At 38.4% G+C, this 18,726-nt stretch overlaps 1 protein-coding gene across 5 annotated transcripts in view; it reads left to right on the forward strand.

The window, feature by feature from the left end:
* Positions 1-18,726, forward strand: part of SGCD (sarcoglycan delta) — a 640,365-nt gene that overhangs the window by 477,567 nt on the left and 144,072 nt on the right. For all 5 annotated transcript variants that reach the window (XM_017514183.2, XM_017514182.2, XM_017514180.2 and 2 more), the window contains one exon: positions 2,560-2,679. In XM_017514183.2, the coding sequence (XP_017369672.1) occupies positions 2,560-2,679 (120 nt within the window). The remainder of the gene's footprint in view (positions 1-2,559; positions 2,680-18,726) is intronic.

An 18,726-nucleotide genomic window follows, 5' to 3' on the forward strand; every position in this document is an offset into this window, starting at 1 on the left:
AAGTAATAATTTTAAAGTATTAACAAATATAGTATAGATTTTATTGAAGGTTTTGATGCAATCAAGAAGATAGCTGCACCTTAGCCTTTGCAGAAAAACTGAAGCCAAATCCCTCATTGGACATCTCGGCTCCTTCAAGATTTCCTTCTGGCCCTTGTCTCCAGTTTTCTATTTCTCCTTATCCTCACAGAGCTTTTTCTAGCTGTTCCAGATGTGCTGGCCCCAGCCCCCTCACCCCAATGTCTCCTTCATAGACAACTAAATGCCCCTTTCTTTCTGTGGAAAAATTCTCAGAGCTCCATTCCAGACCCAGACCTGCCACTGGCTCACTCAGTAACCTTGTGAGAGCCCTCAGCCTGGCCACCATTTGTTCTCCTCACCTGCAGCATCAAGGTGGTCAGACAAGATGAATTCTGGGTTCCATGATGCTTGTAAGTGATGTCCTATTTCTGCTGTTTCAATATCCTACTCATTAGGGAGCCTTTCCAATATCCTCCTTTGTGTTGGAGGGCTGGTATGGATATACTGGCAAGGGATGAGGTCTGCCAAATAGATGTGATTATGTGACTAAGGAAAGTGCATTAATAAGTACTCGTGACACATTCTTTTCCATGTGTTGTCACCATTGCCATAGAAGAATAGTGCTGGTGATGTCCACAAGAGTGGTTTTCTAAACTCACAGCACTTTACCACCCATAGATTTGTATTTATAAACACAATGTCATTGGATCCTTTCAAACTTTCTATAAAGTAGATAGAGGAGGTGATGATAGTCCAATGTTATAGATACAGAAACCGAGGTTCAGAAGGATCAAATGATTTGCCCCAAATCACATTGCCACAAAATGAGAGTGAGTTGGGAAATAATTCATGTCTTCTGATTCTTAGTTTGACAGTCTTGACAAAGAGAAAAGCTACCCCAGACGTCCAGTGGCAGGCTGGCACTGGCAGCCGGGCCTTAGCATTCTTCTACTTCAATGTGAATAATTTCACAGAACACCAGCACCAGGCAAGGCTGTTCTGTGGCCATGATGGATCAAGACAAAACAAAACACAAACACACAAATGCAACTCTGATCATGTGTGTACATAGCAAATATATCAACATTGTCCAAGCCACAAAAAAGACCAAACATCCTCCTATCCTGGCTAATAGGAGTGCCTCTGTTTCTTTGTTCATGACAGTTTTAGCATTTCCCTGGTCTTTCGTCTAGATAAGATTTACTCCCATTTCCTGACAGTATTTAATCCAGGATAAAGCCTTATTTCGTTAAGCATTCCCCAAAATAACCTAATATAAGGTCAAATCCTATGATAAGTCCTTTCTCATGGCTTCTTTCTAAGATGCCCTGTGGTTTTCCTTATGGTGTGTGTTGTCCCTCACTGCAATGAGTATAAACCCAATTTGTTCAACAGCAGGTGTGTTCCTAGCAATCTTTGGCTGGAAGGCACTGGGGACTGTCTCATTGCTATTTATTATTAAGTGACACTCTTTTGAAAAATACCAAAAAGAAAACAATTCCATGTCAGAATCTCCTGGACAATTTTGGAAAAATACAAGATTTCTAGACTCTGCCCTCAAATTTTTTTCTGACGGAACTTCTAGATGAAATGATGAATTTCTTTTGATCTGAGCTAGGTTCAGTGAGAACAGTTACACCCCTGGATTCTTCCTCTGCATTTCTGTAGACCAGCTTTCGAGAATCCCCTGAAATTCAGGTATTCAGGTAGACCCAGCTCAGATAGATTGGAATGCCTTCTTTTAGAAATTCTAAATCACCAACCTGTTTTACTTTTTCCATAATACCTAAAACTTTTGCAGTTTTCTGGTTTAATAATAAAATTTTAAATGTATATTGGTGTGTCTCCATCAGAATATAGATGCTATAGAATCAGGGACTTGACTTCTTTATACAGTATGATAGCTCCACATTCAAGAACAGCATCTGTTGTCACCTGATAAACCATCTAGATTTAGTTTTCACTGAACAAAATCCTAGCATAAAAGATTAAACAACTTCTAAGGTAATTAATTACAATAATCATTTCTGCTAGTAACTGATCTATATACTAAGGAAATAGATTTCTCTTGATGTCAAATGCAGCCAGTGGGTTACGGGTACAAAGTGAATCAGATTTCAGCTGAATTTTAAAAAGCTCTTTCTGACAATTAGGGAGGGCCAAAGATATATTATTCCCTCAAGAAGTGAGGTAATCCCTTCTTGAGCCTCTGGTGCCTTGACATATGCAAACAAAATCCACAACTATGTGATGGCAGTTTGGTGGTTAGCTAAGGGAAATCACAGTCAAGCATTAGTTTTGAGGAAGGGCATGCTGGTCTTCAAAACTATAGCCCAAGAGTATATGACTAAAAGTAATTTACAAGACCTGGCTACAGTCATGAGACTGGTTTTCATGGTCAGCTTTTGAAAACCAGTCTAATACAATCTTGTTAGATGTATATGTTCTATGAAAAGCTTTTTGTAGTCAAAGCGATAAGACTAATATTTTTTTCTCTCTCTCTCTCTTTCTCTCTCTCTCTCTCTCTCTCTCTCTCAGGTCCAAAAGCTGTAGAAGCTTATGGCAAAAAGTTTGAAGTAAAAACTGTTTCTGGAAAATTGCTCTTCTCTGCAGACGATAATGAAGTGGTCGTAGGAGCTGAAAGATTAAGAGTTTTAGGTAAGAAAACTTGAATCATTGAACTTGTTTGATCCTACTATGTGCATTTTAGAGGAGATACAAAATGGTGTTATGAACTGAATATGTCCTCCAAAAATTCGTATGTTGAAATTCTAACTCCCAAGGTAATGGTACTAGGAGGTGGAGCCTTGGTGGATAATTAAGTCATGAGGGTGGAGCCCCCATGAATGGGATTAGTGTCTTTCCAAGGGGATGAAAAGACCAGAGCTCCGTCTCTGTCATGTGAGGGTACAAGATAGTCAGCAGTCTGCAATCTGGAAGAGGAGCCTCACCAGAACCTGACCAGGCTGGCATCTGATCTCAGGCTTCCAGCCTCCAGAACTGTGAGAAATCAACTTCTGTTGTTTATAAGCCACCCAGGCTATGGTACTTTGTTACAGCAGCCTGAACTGACTAAGACAAATGGTGTCTAGCGGAGTGATTTAGGCCAGTTTCCTGGATTCTTTTAAAGCAAGGAGGTTGAACTTCCCTGAGTCTGGTCCCCTAGTGGAAATTTCTCAAGCTGTCAAGTCTTTTTGGCACATGTTTCAACACTGAGCTTTGTGTGAGAATGAGTGCTCATCCAAAGAAGTCTCATTTAGCACATTCTGTCCTCACAGACTGGCAGTCGGGCTTGACACATTCCAGACTTGCATACATGATACAGCGATTCCTAAACCTGGTTGCAATTGAAGAATCATCTAGGAAACTGTTGAAGGCTTAGGTTCATAGTTCCAACTCTGATTTACTGAATTAATGGTGAAAACACCGAGAGTTCATTATTAAAAATATTTGCGGAAATGTCTATGATCCCACTATTGGAATTATTGAATTCGAGCACATGACAAATGGATCTTTTGTGGCTATACACTGAAATAATCCAGCATGGTGATTTATGGGTCCTAGAACTCAAGCTGACCTGGCTTTTCACTCTTGTCACCCACTAGTTTTGTGACTTTGGGCAAGTTGCTGGTGTCACTGAGCCAGTTTCCTTTTCTGCTCAATAGGACTAAGAGCATCTCCCATCTCAAGTTGTCCCTAAGGCTAAATGAGACCATGTTACCTCCACTGATCGCGGCCCCTAGCACAAAATAATACTCAGTCAACAGTAGGTGCTGCTGTTGTTACTACTTGTACTGCTGTTACTATTAATGTTAACACTACTTTTCCTTCTTTAGCTCCCTGAGATTCACTGTAGCACAGTGACTAAAATCTCAGGCTCTAGAATCAACTCATTTTTCACCCAGTTTCTATCCTTTACTAGCTGTGTAACCTTAAACAATGTATCTAGCCTCTCTGTGCCTGCTTGCTTAAATATTTATAAAGTTGGTGTAATAGGAGTATCTTCTGAGATTGCTAAAAAATATTGAATGAAATCATCTATGTAAAGTAGTGAGTTGACTAAAATACTAAGTGCTCAGTGTTATGATCTTAAATTAGTATTATTATAAGGTACTTTTACTTGAAATTATATTTGTCTTTGCATTATTATTTGCACTCTGCATCTTCTTTATCTTTCATACTCTTGTCATTTTCTTGTTCTTTACCTCCTCCCACAATCAGCTTATCTGGTCTATTTCTCTGTTTCTCTCTCAGTACACATACATGTCTAATTTCCTTCCTGGATGACTCTTAGAGCTTAATCTCCAGTCTGGTACCTTCCTTGAATTCTGGATCTTCTTCATCTGGATCTTCTGCCAGCCTCTCAAGTTCAGTGGATGTTGAATGCCTATCATGGTCAAATGCACACACATGTACATGTATGCACGTATATTCCATCACTGTCACCCCCCACTCTCCCACTTGTATTTGCCCCTGACTTCCCTAATACTCCTGGCCCCATTATACTCTCCTGTTCCATTCTCAAAACTTTAGCAGCATCCTGGCCATCATGAGCTCAGCAGAGTCAAAAGATGGAAGTGACCGTTCTTATATGGTCTAATGGAGGCAAAAATGCAGGGTGCAGAGATGATAAAGCCAAGTGCAGTCTAATTCCTGTTCAGTGGTTTACCTGTGGTGTGATCTGAAACAACCCCTTTGTCTTTCAGGGCCTTGCATTTTTTCTGTCTGTAAAATTAGAGTTACCCAGAATTTTTAAACAATGTTTCCAGTTACAGAAGTTTTTAAAAGTAAAATGCAATACACAATCCCAATAAATAAAATAGATAAAGAACAAGATTTCTCTGGGTTGTAGGCGAGGGTATTAGTATGTTCTCACCTTGTTAATAAAGACATGCCCAAGGCTGGGTAATTTATAAAGAAAAAGATGTTTAATGAACTCACAGTTCCACATAGCTGAGGAGGCCTCACAATCATGACAGAAGGCAAAGAAAGCACGAAGGCACATTTTACATGGCAGCAGGCAAGAGAGCATGTGCAGATGAGCTGCCCTTCATAAAACCATCAGATCTAGTGAAACTTATTCACTCTCACAGGAACCTCATAGGAAAAACCCAGCCTGTGATTCAATCACCTCCAACTGGGTTCCTTCCATGACACGTGGGGACTATGAGAGCTACAATTCAAGACCAGATTTGAGTGGGGACACAGCCAAACCATATCAGTGAGGATTTCAAAGGAAAGACTTGAGACTTGGAGTCTTAGTATAGTTTGATTCTTTTCCCCTCTGGATACTCTGGGGACCACTTATAACTTATTTTTGAAACCCCTTAAGTGGATAGTCTTTTTTTAAAAGTCTGTTGATCACTTGCCATGATCTAGGTACCATGCTTGCTATGCGTTATTATATTTGCACCTCACAAACACTTGTGTGGTAGACACCATTTTTATCACCCCTGGATTACAGATAACACAGTTGAGCTGAGTCATAGGGAGAGGTGAACCAAAGTATGGCTGACAGCTAGAATTCCCAGCCAGGCATGTTGGACATAGAGGACTTTACCCCAAAGCCCTATACTTGCTGCCACCTCTATTTTGTCTCATTTTCAGATGAGGAACATTGTCCAAGATCAAGTGCCAGTAAGTGGTAGGGCCCATGCCCAAACCCCTGCCGACAGACTCCAGCCTCAGTGAACTTCACTACATGTAAATATGTTCCTAAGACCTTTCCTATTTTCACAATTTATGCTTTTCTCTTTTTGCAGAAATGGGATTTTCTGTTTTAATTATTGGCTGGTGTAGAGGGAAACCCAAAGTCTTCAAGCTATCCTCTGGTGTAAAACTACTTTGGGCCAGGCTCAGTGGCTCACGTCTGTAATCCCAGCACTTTGGGAGGCTGAGGTGGGTGGATCACCTGTAGTCAGGATTTAGAGACCAGGCTGGCCAACATGGTGAAACTCCATCTCAAAAAAATACAAAAATTGCCAAGCGTGGTGGCACACACCTATAGTCCCAGCTACTGAGAAGGCTGAGGCAGGAGGATCACTTGAACCCAGGAGTCAGAGTTTGCAGTGAGCCAAGATTGCCCCACTGCACTTCAGCATGGCCAACGTAGTGAGACTGTCTCCAAAAAAAAAAAAAAAAAGAGCGTTTTGTTGTACCAGCTGTAAAACAAAATGCCTGAGGGAAAAAGTGGTGTCATCTCATACCCAGATCATTGTATGCAAGAGAACTGGGCACTTCCTGTTAATTCCTTGGTACATCATGAGTCACTTTACCGCTTTAAAATCTGACTTTGCAAAGACACAGGATAATTTTAAACGTCCAAACACTTTGGCTTAATCTTAACGTACAAAACTCTGTGATGGTATCACTTAAGAACTTAACCTCTATCCTAACCCACTGCATAGTTACTTAGACAGAAGACTGAGAAACGATTATAGTTTTTGGTGACTTCAAAGCAGGTGCGTATTTTCGTTGTTGTTTGCAGTTATGCTTGTGATATTTCACTTAGAGCATAATATAGGATAAAATCTCTCTCTCTCCATCATTAGGAACATTTGCTTTTTTATGTGAAATGCAGAAAGGAAGCATCAAAATAAATATCACTGCTGCTATCAGTGCTAAAAAGACTTGAAAATGACCACCCCACAAATCTTGCATCAACCTACTCAGTGAAATGAGCCAGTGTGTTACAGAAATGAGTTTCCTGTCAGCTGGGTTTCAGCCATATGGTGTGGAATGACAAGTCTCGGCAGTTTCATTTTCAGCATAATGAGAAGTTTGTCTTTTTGAGTTGTCAGACTGTGTAAACTCTTGGGAGCTTTGAATCTGGTTGCACATTTCATGGTAGCATCTAACATAGCTGGGTTTTATCCTTATCGGGACCACTTAGGACCTGAGTGACTGTATTCAAGTATGTTTTCTCTCTAAGGTTTAGTTTCCATTTGTATAGAGAAATAGAAACAAAATAGCAAATGGAAGGAAGAGTGAATGAATATAATAAAAAACATAAGTAAATAATTATGTAAAAAGTCAATTATTTAAGTTGATACTGACTTGAGCAGAAATAAGCAGTAGAGGCCTAAAAACATAATGTCTCTTGCATCTAGTAGCTTTACTTGTGGATTCAGAACAGTTTTTTAAAATTTTTCTCTGGATAGCCATACCCACCTATTCAGATTTTAGGACAATGACAACCTTTAGTACATTCAAGCGATCTTGAATAGTATGGCTACAAGACTAGAAGTTCAGTTATTTGGAAACTTTTGTTCTGGAAAAGATATGGAAGGAACAAATGTAGGTAGACGGTAGTCACTGATCTCTCATACATGCATGACTTTCCTGGGGAAAACAGAGCATCCAAGAGTCACGCAGTTGAGGAACTAAAAACACAGGTTTTGTAGCTAACTGTATATTCTGGTTTCTTTGGTCAGTTAGAGCTTTGGGTATGTTGCTTCACTGTTCTAGGGATCCTCTTATAATTCTGTGACATAGGGTAATAATGCCTGGTACTCCGTGCTGTTGGGAGTACTGAACTGCACAATGTGTGTAGAGTTAATAGTACAGTGTGCGGAACACAGAAAGCATTCAGTGCATGCTAACTGTTGTTGGTGATGAGTTTTTTTTTCAATCGACACATTACAGTCGAACATAGTTATGGGGTACAATTTGATATTTTGATACATAAATCCATCATATAATAATGAAACTAAGGTAATTAGCATATTCAACACCTTCTGCATTTATCATGTCTTTTTGATGACAACATTCAAAAGCCTGTCTTGTAGCTATTTTGTAATATACAGTAACTTACTGTTGACTGTAGTCATCCTACTGTACAGTGAACACCAAAACTTATTTCTCCTATCTAAATGCAACTTTAAACCATGAACTAAACTCCCCATCCTTCTCTCCTTCTCTCTTTCATCCCCTCCAAATTTATGGTAACCATTTTTCTGTTCTCAACTTCTATTTAATATGAAATCAACTTTTTAAAAATTCCACATATGAATGAAATCCTGTGGTATTTTTCTCTGTGTGTCTGGTTTATTTTACTTAGCAAAATGTCCTCCAGGTTTGCCCATTTTGTCTCAAATGACAGAATATTATTCTTTTTATGCTGAAGAGTATTCCGTCATGTAGACATAACACATTTTCTTTATATATTCATTTTTTATGTATTTATTGTTGGCCATGTAGGTTGATTCCAAGTCTTGACTATTATGAATAGTAATGCGGTAATCATGGAACTGGAGATATCTTTTTGAGGTGTTGATTTCATTTACTTTGGGTATATACCCTGTAGTGGGATTGCTGGATTATACAGTGGTTCTATTTTAATTATTTGAAGAGCCTTCATACTGTTTTCTGTAATAGTTATACTTATGTGTATTCTCACTAACAATGTTAAGGATTCCCTTTTTTCCACATCCTGATCAATACTTGTTATCTTTTGTCTTTTTGATAATACTCCTAACTGTAGAGAGGTGGTATCTCATTTGCATTTCATTTATATTTAAATGATTAATAATGTTTAGCATATTTTCATATACCTGTTGAACATTGATATATCTTCTTGTGAGAAATATTAAGATATTTTGCCTATTTAAAATTGGATTATTTTGCCTTTTTTGCTGTTCCTTGTGTATTCTAGATATTAACTCTTGTATAGTTTGCAAACATTTTCTTCTATGCAGTAGGTTGTCTCTTCATTCTGTTGTTGCCTTGGCTGTGAAAAAGTTTTTTAGTTTTATGTAATCCCATATTTTTACCTGTGTTGCCTGTGCTTTCGAAATCTTACCTAAAAAATCCTTCCTTAGCCCAATATCATGAAGCATTTTCTCTATACTTTCTTCTAGTATTATAATTTGGGATTTGACATTTACATCTTTAAATCCATTTTGAGGTGATTTTTATAAATGGTGAGAGTCTCATCTCAATCTTCTGCATGTGGATATCCAATTTTCTGGCAGCATTTACTGAAGAGACTATTTTTCCCCAATGTGTGTTTTTATCAACTTTATGAAAAGGCAATTGGCTGTAGGTGTGTGAATTTGTTTCTGAGATCTCTATTCTCTTCTATTGGTGTATGTGTCTACTTTTATGCCAGTGCCATGTTGTTTTGGTAATTATAGCTTGGTAGTATGTTTACAAGTATAATGCCTGCAATTTAATTCTTTTTGCTTACAGTTGTTTGGGGTATTTGGAGTCTTCTGTGGTTCCAGATGAATTGTTGAATTGTTTTTCCTATTTCTGTGAGGAAAGTCATTGGTATTTTTGATAGGGTTGCATTAAATCTGTAGAATTCTCTGGGTAGTATGGCCATTTTAATAATTTAAGAATTATTCTAATCTGTGAATATGGAGTCTCTTTTCATTTAGTTGTGTCCTCTTCAATTTATTTCATCAATTTTGTGTAGTTTTCAGTATAGAGATCTTTCACTTCTTTGCTTAAGTTTATTTATAGGTATCTTATTTTTTGTAGCTAATGTAAGTGGGATTGCTTTCTTGATTTATTTTTCAAATAGTTCACTATTAGCACATAGAAATGCTACTGATTTGTATATGTTCATTTGGTGTCCTGCAACTTTATTGATTAGAATTGACCAATAATAATTTTCTGATGGACTCCTTAGGGTTTTCCACATTATATACCACGTTATATATAAAATCCTGTCATCTGCAAACAGGAACAATTTTATTTCCTCCCTTCCATTTTGTATGCTTTTTTCTCTCTCTTGCTTAATTGTTCTGGCTACAACTTCCTGTACTTTGTGGGATGCAAGTGGTGAGAGTGGTCATTCTGGTCTTATTCCTGATGTTAGAGGGAACTTCCCATTTAATATGATGTTAGCTGATGATATGTTGTATATAGCCTTTATTGTGTTGAGGTACATACCTTTTATACTTAATTTGATGAATTTCTTGTGATTGGATGTTGAATTTTGTCAAATACTTTTTCTGACTGTATTAAAATCATATGGTTTTCTTTCCATTGATGTAGTATATCACACTTATGGATTTGCTGATATTGAACCATCCTTGCATTCCTGGGATGAATCCCCCTTGATCATAATGAATAATCTTTTTAATATCCTGTTAAATTCAGTCTGTTAATATTTTGTTGAGAAATCTTGTATCTGTTTGTCAGAGTTATTAGCCTGTAGTTTTCTTATTTTGTGTGGTGTTCTTGTCTGGGTTTGATAGCAAGGCGATACTGGCCTTGTAAAATGAGTTTGGAAGTGTTTCCTCTTCTCCAATGTTAAGGAATCATTTGAAAATAATTGATATTAGTTCTTCTTTATGTATCTGGCAAGAAGTCAGCAGTGAAGTCATTATGTCCTGGACTTTTCTTTGATGGAAGACTTTTTATTACTGATTCAGTTTCTTTCCTCATTATTGGTCTGTTCCCATTTCTCTATTTCTTCATAATCCAATCTTGTTAGGTTCTATAGGGTCAAAGAATTTATCCATTTCATCTAGATTGTCAAATTTGTTGGTATATAGTCATATAGATATATAATAATCCTTTCTATTTCTGTTGTATGAGTTGTAATGTTTCCTTTTTCATCTTTACTTTTATTTGAGTCTTCTCTTTTTATGTTAGTCTAGCTAAACATTTGTCACTTTATATTTTCAAAAAACCACTGTTTCATTGATCTTTTTAACTCTAATCTCTGTTTTTTATTCCTACTCAATCTTTATTATTTATTTTCTTTTACCAACTTTGAGTTTTGTTTTTATATTTCCAGTTCCTTGAAGTGTATCTTGTAGATTGCTTAAAAATCTTTATACTTTTTCGATATAGACATTTTTGCTATGGAATTCCTTCTTGTGACTGCTTTTGCTGTGTCTCATAGGCTTTGACATGATGTGTTTTCATTCTTATTTCTCTCAAATTTAAAATTTCCCATTAACTTATTGAGGAGAAGGTGGTTTACATGTATTTGTAAAGTTCTGAAGTTTTTCTTCTTGTTGATTTCTGGTTTTATACCATTGTCAGGAAAAAAAATGCTTGATACAATCTTTATCTTCATTGTTACAACTTGTTTTGTGGCTTAACATGTGATCTATTTTGGTGAATGTTTGATGTGTAGTTGAAAGAATGTATATATTCTACAGCTCTTAAATGGAATGTTTTATAAATGTCTATTAGGTCCATTTGGTCTGTGGTGTAATTTAAGTCCAATATTTCTTTGTTAGTTTTCTGTATTCATGACATTTCCATTGTTGAAAGTGAGTTGTTGAAATCTTCTACTATTACTATTTTGGAGTCAGTCTCTCCCTTTAGATCTAGTAATGTTTGCTTTATATATTTGAGAGCTTTGGTATTGAGGGTATATATATATTTACAATTGTTATAGCTTCTTGTTGAATTGATTCTATCACTATAGAATGACCTTCTTTCTTGCTTTTTGTAGTTTTTGACTTAAAGACTATGTTATTTCATATAAGTATGGCTACTTCTGCTTGCTTTTGGTTTCCATTTGAATGGATTATCTTTTCCCGTTTCTCCACTTTCAATCTATGTGTTTAATAAGGAGGAGAGTCTTGTAGGCAGCATAAATATCCACTTACATTCAAAGTTATTATTGATAGGTGAAAATTTACTCCATCTCTTTTTTACCTCTGTTGTGTAGTGGTTTCCTGTGGTACTAAGCTTTGTTTTATTTCTCTTTCTTGTTTGTGTATGTGCTGTAATTTACTTGTGATTACCATGGGGCAAACATGAAGTTTCATAGATACAATAGGTTATTTTAAGCTAATAACAATTTAATTTCAGTCACATGAGAAATATTATAGAGTTTTTTCCTCCCTGCCAACAAATTATATTTTTGATATTGTGTTGCCTTCACATATATTAATATTAGTATATGTAATATATACATTATATATATATATATATACATGAAATATATACACATTATATATGTATACATACATATATACACATTTTATAGGTGTATATTTATGTATACACTATATGTAGATACACATACAAACATATATACATTTATGATGTGTATGATATATACACTATATATATATATGTATATATAGTGTGTGTGTGTGTGTTTCTTAACCACTAATTGTAGCTGTTATTGGTTTTGACCGTTTTACTTTTAACCTTCATACTAAAGGATTCAAAGAATTACATAGTACCATTGAGCTTGTGATGGCAGTAGTGAAGTTCTGCAGGGAGCTGGAGGTACTAGACTTGGCTGTTGGACTTGGTGCATGTGGGTACTATGGGCTGGTTACTCACAAGGCTTTCTAGTGACAGGTCCACCACCAGGCTGACTGTTGGGCTGGGCATGTGCAGGTACAGCAGGTCAGCCAGCTGTGTGTCAGCTTCCCCATTATGTACGTTTGCCTGTTTTCTGGGGTTAAGGGTACTGGATGGATTTTAAGGCCAGCATCTCAGCCGCTCCACTGAGCCTAGGTTCTGTGCAGCCAGGGTTGTGGTGCTGTAACTACCCATGTGAGCATGACGGTATGATGGCAGTGCCCTAGAAATGGAGAGATGCCATGGCTACCAACCTCCAGAGCAGCATGTATTCTAGCAGTTGATCCATTTTTAAGATGCTGTGGTGCTATAGCAGCTTAGGTCACAGTAGATGGAGGTTACACAATGGAGAGTCCCACTCTGAGGCGAGGCAATGCAACTGCATGACCTCCAGGTAATGCTGCAAAGTGGATTTAGGGCCTATCAAGACTGAAGGCCTCCCTGGCAGCGAGGACTTCGGGTGTGTGTAGCAGTAATAAAGACCACTGGGGGTCTCCAGCTTACTTTTTCCCTTTAAGAAAAAATCCCTCCTGGCTACAAGTTGATCCCAGTAGAGGAGACAATGTGGCAGAAGTAGGGTGCTTTGCTCCTCTTCCTATGGTGCTTTCCTGGCTTTCCATGTTCCACAGGAATCTTGGCACTCCCCTAGTGATCTCTATTGTACTTCCTCAGTCACTCTGGTTGAAATATAACTGTTTGTTGCTTGCATTCCTTTTTGTGGGAAGATAAGCACCTGGCAACTCTAGTCAGCCATCTTGCTATTTCTTTGTGGTAATAGTTGAATTTCGGGGGACCCATCAAATCCTGAAATTGTACACAGCCCTTGTGTGCTCACAAAAGAAATTGGCTTAGAACTTGCAGGGGTATTCATATATCAGGTATGCTTGGATCAATTGATTTTGTTGACATAGTCAGGGCCAGAAAAGAAAACACCTTTATAGGCTAGGAAGTATTACACAGCCCTTTTCATGCCTGTGTGAGTAAGGCTGGTCTCACTATCATATGTGTTCTCCAGCAGGACCTTAAGTAATGGAGAGATTGAAGGCCAGGTTGACTTTCCACAATTCCCCCAACTCACTAAGATAGTGGTTCTCAAAATTTGGCCCTGAGATGAAGAGCTTCAGCTGTGGTCTACTTGTTAGAAGTGCAAACTCTCAAGCTATACTCCCGAGCTACTGAATGAGAAATTCAGAGATAGATCTCAGTAAGCTGTGTTGAAGCAAGACATCCAGGTGTTTCTGATGCATGCTACACTTTGCAAACCACTGACCCAAGACAATACTAGCAAAATCATTTTGCCACAAATCTCCTGGTAACTTTCAACTGAGTTCAGGCTCAGTTTATACTATTTTGCTGCAACATAAATATAGCTAACATGTTGAGTGCTTACTCTCTGTAAGGGGCTGAACTGATCACTTGCCATGAATAAATGCATTTAATCCTCACAACAACCTTTTATGGAGGGTACAGGGTTGTTACTTTCTTTCTTTTTTTTCCTGAGATGGACTCTTGCTCTGTCACCAGGCCAGGGTGCGGTAGTGCAATCTCGGCTCATGGCAACCTCTGCCTCCCAGATTCAAGCGGTTTTTGTGACTCAGCCTCCCAAGTAGCTAGGATTACAGGTATGCACCACCATGCCTGGCTAATTTTTGTATTATTAGTAGAGATGATTTTGCCACATTGGCTAGGCTGGTCTCAAACTCCTAGCCTCAAGTGATCCACCTGCCTTGGCCTCCCAAAGTGCTGGGATTACAGGCTTGAACCACCATGGCCAGCCAGGCTTACTACTTTCATTAACAGATGAGCATATTGAGGCACAGAGTGGTGTAACTTGTCCGAAGTTCCACTGGATGGACTCCAAAGAGAGCATATAGTAGAGTCAGGATCTAAATCCAGGCAGTCTTCAGCACACTCTATGACTTCTATCACTGGGCTCTTCTTTCCCAGACTCCACAGCACATAGCTGTCACAATGAGAGGGAAAGAGAACGGGGTAACAGTTTCCAGATATTCCTCTCCTTTTTGGTTACTGGATGCTCCACTCTTCCCTAAGAGGGCTCCACAATTCTCCTAAGTCTCTGACCATTCCCTGATCCTTTCACTAACTCTTCTTTCACCTGGTTGCTTGGATTCAAACCTGTAGACTCCCTACAGTTTAGTCCTTTTTTTCATGTTCACATTTCTGTAAAGTCCACATTTACAGATGTCCTGCTTATGGTTTAAATATTTGCTTCTTTTCAGATGACCCCTAAATCTGTACTTGCCTCAAATGCTTCCCAATTCCAGTTTCAAACTCTCAACAGCCTGTACTTTTCCCTATGGGGGTCTTTGCATCACTTCTACTTCCTTACTTCTGCTAAACTAATGTCCCCCACCAAACTTCCAGAGATTTCTCCCCATAATTTTCCTTATGGGACCACCATTATCCTAGTCTTCAGGGCCTTGCATTATTCAAGTACCAGTCTCTGTCTTTTTTCACAGGAACACAAAATGGCTTTGCTATCCCTGGTTTCTCCATGTTACAAAGGTCTCTGGCACAAAAGAATTAGGCTTATAATTTGACCCATTCATTTAATTGCCAAAAAGGTGTACAGTTAGTATGCAAGATGAGGCATGGTATAGTTCAGCTTTAATTTCAGAACACAGTTTTAAAATATCAGACAGGAATGGCCTTTAAAAAGCAGCAAGAAGGTACACAACATAAAGGCCAGTGCAACCAAGAGGCATCTTCAGTGACAACAGCAGGGAAAACATGACTTTGGTTTTCATTAATGACCAGTTTCATTGAACAAGCAATTGGACATTATAGCATTTATAAACAAAACGCAATTATAAAATGTTATTCTAATTGTTAATTAGGTGCATTTATACTGTAGATTAGTTTTTTTAAAATATATCCTCTAGATGCCACTTGATGCTAATTATCCGAGTTACATTATTATCAATTGAAAAACATTTTAATTAAGTACAAAGCTATTTAAATTAGCATAAAAGTTATAGAGATTCAAACATGGTTTGATGCTTTTTTTTTAGGACTACATCAGATGGTACATTTTAGCCTTTTGAATTTGTTTTTGATGAAACTCTCTACTGCAACCTGGCAAATGATAATTACAGTGAAAGGGGTGGGAGTGTTCTTAGTGGTGTTCACTCATTAAATGTGTGTCTCTCATATGTATTAAATATGATATTGCCAAATCACTGCTACAGGTGCCACAAATATACAGCAATGATTACCACTGTTCCTGCTCTCTTAGGGAGCCCTCTGTCTAATCAGAGAGATAGACTCATATGGCAGATCTGGGAACCCAAGAAGAAAACAGGCTACCTAAGAAGAATAGAAACAAAGGGCCTATAAAATTCAGCTGGGTTGGGTGTAGTAGGAGAGAGAGGGTTTAGAAATCTTTTTAAACTTTCAGTTAGGTGCATTTGAACTAGGTTTTGAATATAAATGAGGAGGGAAGAAAAATATAGAGTATTTGCGTGGTGAATGGAATCACACATGTTTATCATTCAGGACTCATTTGGTTGTGATTAAGTCCAATTCAAAGGGAGAGGCAAGGAAATGTATTGCTTCATGTGACTGAAAAGCTCAGGAGTAGTTGGCCGCAGGCTAGATTCAGTGGCTCAGATATTGAAACCAAAACTTAAGTTTCTCACTCTTTCTTTTAACCATGTCTCAGCTCTGTTTTCTAATCTTGTATTCTGTCTTCAGTTCTGCAGGTGAGCAGAAGGAGTGCTTATCTTCCTAACATAAATCCAATGATGTCCTGGGTGTTACTCGGGCTGGACTCTTGTGGGCCATATATCTATCCTTCAGCTAGTCACTGTGACCAGGATGACATGGTGTGCTGGTTAGCAAGGCCTAGGTCATATTCCCACTGCTAGAGCTGGTCTTGGAATACCTGAGAGTGAAACAGAGCACTTTTCCAAAGGAAAATTATGGTGTTGTTATCAGGAAAGGGAATGGATGCTAGGAAAAAAGAAAAAAAAAGCAAATACATGTTATAGTAGTCAGATCATGGAAAATCATGATGTTTGGATGGCTATATATGAGACAGTGGAACCCGGGGAGTGTGAAAGGTGTTGGTGGAAAATACTTGAAACGTTCCCTCTCCCTTGTTCGCTGTGCTCCAAGCAAGTTTTTACTCCCAGCATTTTTACTTACTCTTCCCTCTGCATAGAATCTTCTTTTCTAGGATGTGCTAATAACCTCTTACTTTATGGCTCAAACATCGCCTTATCAAAGAGGTCTTCCCTGACCACTTCATAAAATAGCATGGTCCCATTATCACTGTGTACATCAGGAGTTGGTCAGCTACGGCCTGTTTGCCAAATCAGGCCAAAACTACTGCCTAGTGTTGTAAATAACATTTTACTGGAACATGATCGCATCCTAAGTTTGTCTGTGGTTGCTTTTGCAGTACAGTGGCAGAGTTGAGTAGTTGAGACAGAGATCATATGGCCCACAAAGCCTAAAATATTCACTGTCTGGCCCTTTACAGAAAAAGTTTGCCAGTTCCTGGTCTGTACCTCCATTCTGTTGTATGGCCTAATCTTCAGGCCGGTTATCACAATGTGACGTGATATATATTTTTTTCATTTTCTTTCTATCCTTCCTCATTAGAATGTAAGCTTTATGATAGGAGGAAGTTTTGTTTCATAGACTCTAGAATAGCACCTGGCACATAATAAGTGCTCACTAATATTTGTTGCATGAATGGATTGAACGATTTTGAATATTGGAATGTCTCACAACTCACCTGACAGTGTAGTAAAAAGAAGCAGGGGAGAGATTGCCCCTAAGTCATGAGAATATTGTAATACATTTGTTGAAGATTCATAAAGGCCTATTGAAAGAGAAGAGAGAAGAAATAGGACATGACACCTTGAGATAGAACTAATGAAACTTGGCAAGTAATTTAACATGAAGGATCAGGGGAGAGGGAAGTTGGGGATAACTCTGGTGTGGTAAGCCTTGTCGGTCAGATAATTGTGACATCATTAACAGAAATGTATAGGAGCAATGGCTTGGGATTGGAGGTTAATACTTCAGCCTTACATATACTGGGTCTTGAAGTTTGACCCCTGCCTTGAAGAGGTCTACTGCCCAGTAGGAAAAGCCAGACAAAAAGCCCACAAGAGATGCCTGGCTGAACAGAGAAATCAGAGAGTCATTCACATAACTTAAATAGTTGAACTCCAGAGAGAGAATTACCTAGGAAGTGTCCCAAAGCAAATACTCAACAGAGCTCATTAACTAGAGCTTCACCAAACAGCCCACAGCCACCCAGCCTATTTCTTTATCTGAAGGAGGCTCCAGGGGTGGTTTATAGGGCAATGATCCCCCTCCCCGGTGCATCCTCAGAAGTCCAGGGACTTATCCCATGTTCCTGTGCTTTTCCTAGTCCACTCTCCCTTTTACCATGACAAGGTGAAGCCACTCAAAAGGCTTTAAAATGCAGCAAAACTGGGTTCCGTCATACTTACAGCCACGTGAAGTTGGCCACATCATTCGAATCACATGGACATCACTTAGATGTATTCAGGTTCTGAATAAACAGCCTCTCCTCTTTCCTTTCTCTTTGCTTCTTTTTCCTTTTTCCTCTTCCTCTCTGAAGTATTTCATCAGTACACAGAAGGAAGCATAAGAGTGGCTGAAGGATTATATTGTAGAGTGGAACATGGTTTCTCAGATAGGGTAGGGAAAATAGAATAGTTCAGACCTTGATCCCTGGGAGATGAGAATCCACCAATCTAATAGTAACATTTGAGTAATAAATCAAAAAAGCCTAAAAGTCACCAGGGCCCGCCTTCTGCTCCCAGTTATGGTTAGCAGAGATAATCTGCTGGATATTCAACTGTTTAAAAAGAAGTGGTGGTTGTCTAATTCTTCAGTGACACCTCATTTTAAAGTTGGTTTATTATTTACAGGAATACAGGAATAATGTATTAGATCATAAAGATACATTTCCCATAAATAATGCAGCAAGGAAGCCAAATATAAAAGAGTCTCAGATGAACAACCACGACCTAATAAACCAGAGATACTTAATGAGAAAAAGCAACATTCTACAATACAGAAATAATAATAGGGGTTCGTTTGAAATGCTATGGGGAATACAGCACTCATAATTCTAAAAAAAAACAAAAACAAAAACAAAAACAAAAAACAAACAAAAAAAAACTTTAAAGAGTCAGTCTAAAAGCCTAGGTGATTTCGCTGCCTAGTAGCATGTATTCATCCACCCATGTCTGCAGGCAGCGTAAGCTGCAGTGGTTCAGCTATTCCCCTCAAGCTTGAGGGGTGAATTCCTGATGCAGGAAGAGGCGTTTGCTGGACCCCACACAGTTTTCCCTTCAGCAAGAGGGGAATGCGATTTAACATGAGCGTCACGGATTGATGCTTCTGTGTAAACTT

Source organism: Cebus imitator, unplaced genomic scaffold (genome assembly GCF_001604975.1).
Source record: "Cebus imitator isolate Cc_AM_T3 unplaced genomic scaffold, Cebus_imitator-1.0 Scaffold519, whole genome shotgun sequence".
Lineage (NCBI taxonomy): Eukaryota > Metazoa > Chordata > Mammalia > Primates > Cebidae > Cebus > Cebus imitator.